At 59.8% G+C, this 4,609-nt stretch overlaps 1 protein-coding gene across 1 annotated transcript; it reads left to right on the forward strand.

The window, feature by feature from the left end:
* Positions 1-296: 296 nt before the first annotated feature.
* On the forward strand, positions 297-4,036 carry NKX2-6 (NK2 homeobox 6; the record flags this gene model as incomplete). The annotated part of the gene is made up of 2 exons (XM_081077380.1): positions 297-558; positions 3,438-4,036. The coding sequence occupies 2 exons, from the start codon at positions 297-299 to the stop codon at positions 4,034-4,036; spliced, it is 861 nt and encodes a 286-aa protein (XP_080933506.1).
* Positions 4,037-4,609: the final 573 nt, after the last annotated feature.

Below are 4,609 nucleotides of genomic sequence, written 5' to 3' on the forward strand. Positions count from 1 at the left end.
AGGGTGGCTGGGGCTGCAGAGGAATTAAAAGGGCGCGAGAAGAAAGCGCTAGGGGAAGAAGGTGCTGGGTTAGTTAGCACGTGGTTTCTGCGGGAACCAATGGGTGTTGGCGGTCTCGTCACTCGGCCCTGGTCACCCGGCTGCAGGGATGGCCCAGACGAAGGCGCAGTCCAGGACTCTGGGCGTCTGCCCCAGAACTTGGGGCTGCGGTGCCAGCAGCGACAAGACGTGAAGCTCTGGGCGCTGAGCTCCGCGGGGACCGGGGACGCCCCAGCCCCGCTCTCTCCGCCTTCGGGATGCTGCAGAACCCTGTCACTTCCACCCCCTTCTTGGTCAACGACATCTTGAGGCTGGAGCGCGAGCAGATTGGCCTTGAGGCCTTGCAACTTTGGGGCGCACAGAGGAGTCCGGAAAACTCTCAGTACCTGCGACTGGTGCCAGAGCCCCGAGGCTCGGAGGTTCACAACACCCGTAGCAGCAGCGGCGACAGAAGGCAGAACGGGACAGAGCCTCCTAGGGGTTCCTGTGAGAAGGTCGCAGAACGGATGGGGGAGCCACGTGAGTAGCAGCTCAGGTCTTGGCTCCTACGTGGAGATCATGGGGTGGGGGGGGGCGTCATTCCCAGTGGCGGGACATGCATCTCCTGTCGTCCCAGTTCCCAGGGCCTATCTTCATTTGCCCTCATTTGAACAGCCCAAAAGACAGGCTCTAAGCCCCCTCTGCTGCCCCTCCAGGTCCCCAGTGTGCTTCACCTCCCATAAGGAAAATAAGGTCCTGAATCTTAGAGGTTCACTATTTCCACTGCCTGTCCTCCTCTTATTCCTACAAACACATCACTCCACTCACAGCCACAGTCCCAGAAACTCCAGCTTCTCTTTCTCACAGGGAAACACGCTAGGCTATCTTAGCTGGGCCACCCCCGATGCTCTCTACTCTAACCCATCTGCCAAAGGAGTGGCCATCAAAGCAGCAGGGCGCTTTGGGAAAGGAAACTCCTACATTCACCTCTAGGATCAATCCCAGATCAGCCCTTTTTAGGGGACTCTTTAAGTGGCCTGGCCAGCACAGTTAATCCTTTGCCTGGTTCCTCGTCTCGAAAATGAGAAGTGGCGACCAGACCAAGTGGTGTCTGAGTCCCTGGGCGCCGACCACCGTGCAAGCGCTGGCGGTGGGCCCTACACGTCTGAGAGCACAGTAAGGGCAGCTCGGTTTTTAGCTGCTCCAGGAGGGGGTTCCACGGAGACTGGCAGTTTCCGCACCTGGTCTTGGAAGGTGTACTCCTGTGCCCGCAGCGACGCTCCGGCACCTGCGTCCAAAGGCAGGAAGGGAAGAAGCCGGCGGGAAGTTGTGTTGCATTGTCTCCTGAGACCCGGGAGGCTTCAGCAGAAGAGGCTCAACAATCTGAGAGATGAAAAAGCCACTCTTCCTCTCGTCCAACCTCTGTGCCTGGGTCCAGCCTCCCTGCAGGCCTGGGGTCCCCAAGAGGCGCCTTGCAGGCCGAGCCTCCTCTGCCTGACGGAGCCACTGTCCCTCCATTCAAGGCGTAAGTGAGCCAAATAAAGAGACTAGTTGGGAGTTGTTCATCGACTTGCAGCCTGGTTAGGCACCGACTCTAGAGCCTGGAGAACATTAATCTTTGCTGTATTCGCAAAGAATCCTGTGGTTTTCCTGCTGCGGACTCTAAACACTGAGACTCCTTCGGCGCTTCTCAGCAAACTTGGCGTTCATCCGCCCTAGAGAGAAAAGGTCACGCTTTTCGGACTACTGCTGTCCCCTCACAGCCTAAGGCAGCGCGTATCTCCTGCAGCTGTCGTGGACGCAGAGAAGGGCCCAAGCCCGGCTCCGAGAACTAAGCCCTGGGAGCCGCAGCAAACGGGTCAACAAAGTACCTTCCTGGTGGCCTTGGCGCATCTCATCCGTCCCCAGCCGACCCACCTTGCTTTCAGGGACACAGGGCGAGAGGTACTCCGGAGGGCGGCGGACGCTGGCATGTGCCCGGGGTGCCGCGCAGCCCAGCCCCTCGGCCTGCGTGGTCAGCCACTTTCCAATGGGGTCTTGCTTAAACCACAGTGTTACTTTTCGATTTGCTAAAACACCAAACACTCGTCAATATTTTTCCTCTTTGGAGATGTCCTGTTTCTCTGAGCACAGACTTCTCTAAAGGAAGTTTTTATTTCTTCAAACTTTAAATACCAAGCAGCCTTATTGGGCTAGCACGGATTTGGAGTTGGGGTCTATCCTGCGCCGGCTCTAATTAGGCCTTTCCACGTCGCCTCGCCATGAGCTTACATCCCCTCCACGTTCCTGGTTTTCTCCTGGCGTGAGTTTCCACGAAAACAGCGTTTCCTCTCTACCCACCCTTGGGTAGCTTCAGCGGAAAACAGAGCTTAAGCGGAGACAGGAAGAGAAGTGGGAAGAAGGGTAGGAAGGCCCATCTTGCCGGGCTGCGAGCACAGCGTCAGCAGCTGGGGTCCTCAGCCCTGTTTTAACGGGTTCGGTTGGAGCCGCCTCCGGGCGCGCGGCGAGGGCGCTGCTCAAACAGAGAGGAAGTCGGTGAGAAGCCAGGGCCACCCGCCTGGCAGGGAGACCCCAAAGAAGAAAAAGGTCGCTTTTTAAAAAGCCAAATGTGGATCTCAACTTTATAGGGGTATATCCCTCCAAGAGAACCTCACGTTTCAGGCCAAAAATCAGAAGTCAGAAAATACGTGGTTTTGTTTATTTTGTTAATTTGGATTACAGAGTCTCGCGTGCAAGCAATATGGGACCAGTCCCCGGAGCCTATGGAGCACTTGATGACCAAGAAGACAAGGGTGTGTGCCGAAGGGGGGATGAAGGTGGGAGACACTCGAGACTCCTGGCTTGGAGCCAACGGAATCACGGTGGATAATCAGGCAGACAGGACCCTGCTGGCAAGCACGTCCCGAATTCTCTTCTCGCTTTATCTCTCTTTCTCTATCTGTCTCTCCCTCCCCCTCCTCTCTTTCCACCAAGGGCAAAGTCAGCCCCCATTTGACAGGCCCCACGCTATCTGAGCTGTGCTCGGTCATGCTTGATCCCGCAGCAAAACCTTCCTCCACCTCGACCACACTTTAGAACTGAAACCGCAGCGAGCCGCCCCCGCCCCTCCGCCCAGGTGCAAACACTCTAAGGAAATGAAGCTCTCTTACACTCTTGATCGACAGTCTCCCTTTTGGGAAATGGCTGTACCACGGGGACAGCAGCGTCACAATTTACATATGTTCCAGCAGGTCCAAAAGCGACCGCTTGGGCGAAAGGAACCTTCCCACCGGCCTGGGGAGGGGGGGAGGGCTCGCAGAAGGCGGGGTGGGGGGCAAAGTGGAGGCTAGCAGGGGCGAGAGGCGTCCCTTGAAAACAGTGCGAGAATTACTCAGGTGAGCCTTAGCGGGTCCTGACGGTGTTCCTCCCGGTGCTTTTAGAGCCGGGCCCCCGCGCGGCCTCGCCCCTCCGCGGCGGGCCCCGGGGCCCAGAGCGCTGTGCTGGCAGCAGCGGCGACGGCACGCCGGGCGAGCGCGCGGAGCAGCCCAAGGTGCGGCAGCGACGGAGGCCACGCGTGCTCTTCTCGCAGGCGCAGGTGCTGGCGCTGGAGCGGCGCTTCAAGCAGCAACGCTACTTGTCGGCACCCGAACGAGAGCATCTGGCCAGCGCGCTGCAGCTGACGTCCACGCAGGTCAAGATCTGGTTCCAGAACCGGCGCTACAAGTGCAAGAGACAGCGTCAGGACAAGTCCCTAGAGCTGGCGAGCCAGCCCCTGGCGCCGCGGCGTGTAGCGGTGCCCGTGCTGGTGCGGGACGGGAAGCCCTGCCTGGGCCCTGGCGCGCCAGCCTTCCCGGGTCCCTACGGCGCCGCTGCAGCGTCCTATGCCTGTTACAGCAGCTACGCTGGCGCTCCTTACAGCGCTGGCTACGGCGGGGGCTACGCGGGCGCGCCCCCGGGCCCCACCCCGCCGGCGCCCCTGGCCAGCGCCACCCCGCAGGGCCCTCTTGCCCCCACGCTGCAGGGTGTCGGGGCCTGGTGAAGCACCCGGGCTCGGACACACCCACCGAGGCCAGGTGGCGGCCGAAAGGATGGGCCACCGCAGTGGAGGGAAGAGGCGACCCTAAGGCACTTCTCCTTCGAGCGATCCCTGCGACTGCGAATTGCCCCCGAGACTTTTCGGCTAAAGTCCCCGGTTCATCTCCCAAGAGACAGAACGAAGGCCTTCTCCAGCCGCCCAAGCAGCAGCACCGGGGGAGGAGAGCCGAGGGTGGCCGGCAGTGTCGGGTGTCGGGGCAATACTGGGGCAGGAGACTTTTCGGGCCTCAAATCCAGGGCTGAGAAGCCCTTGAATTTGTGCGCAGCAGCCCCAGGCTTTGGGGGAGGGTGACTCTGGACAGTGGGTGCTCTGGAGGGCCTCGGCCCTCCTCTTAAGGGCAACAGGTTGGGGGACGAGTAAGAAAAGGAGACGACTGTGGGAAGGGGGATGAAAAGCTGGGAAGGGAAGTATCCCGGTCAGGAAGAGGGATTGTCGGGCAGTTTAATCCCCCCCCCCCCTCAAGGCTGTGCTCCAGAGGACTCCGGATTAATCCAGTGGAACGCTCTTTTCTGGGGC

Source organism: Rhinolophus hipposideros, assembly GCF_964194185.1.
Source record: "Rhinolophus hipposideros genome assembly, chromosome: 16".
In the NCBI taxonomy this organism is placed as follows: Eukaryota; Metazoa; Chordata; class Mammalia; order Chiroptera; family Rhinolophidae; genus Rhinolophus; species Rhinolophus hipposideros.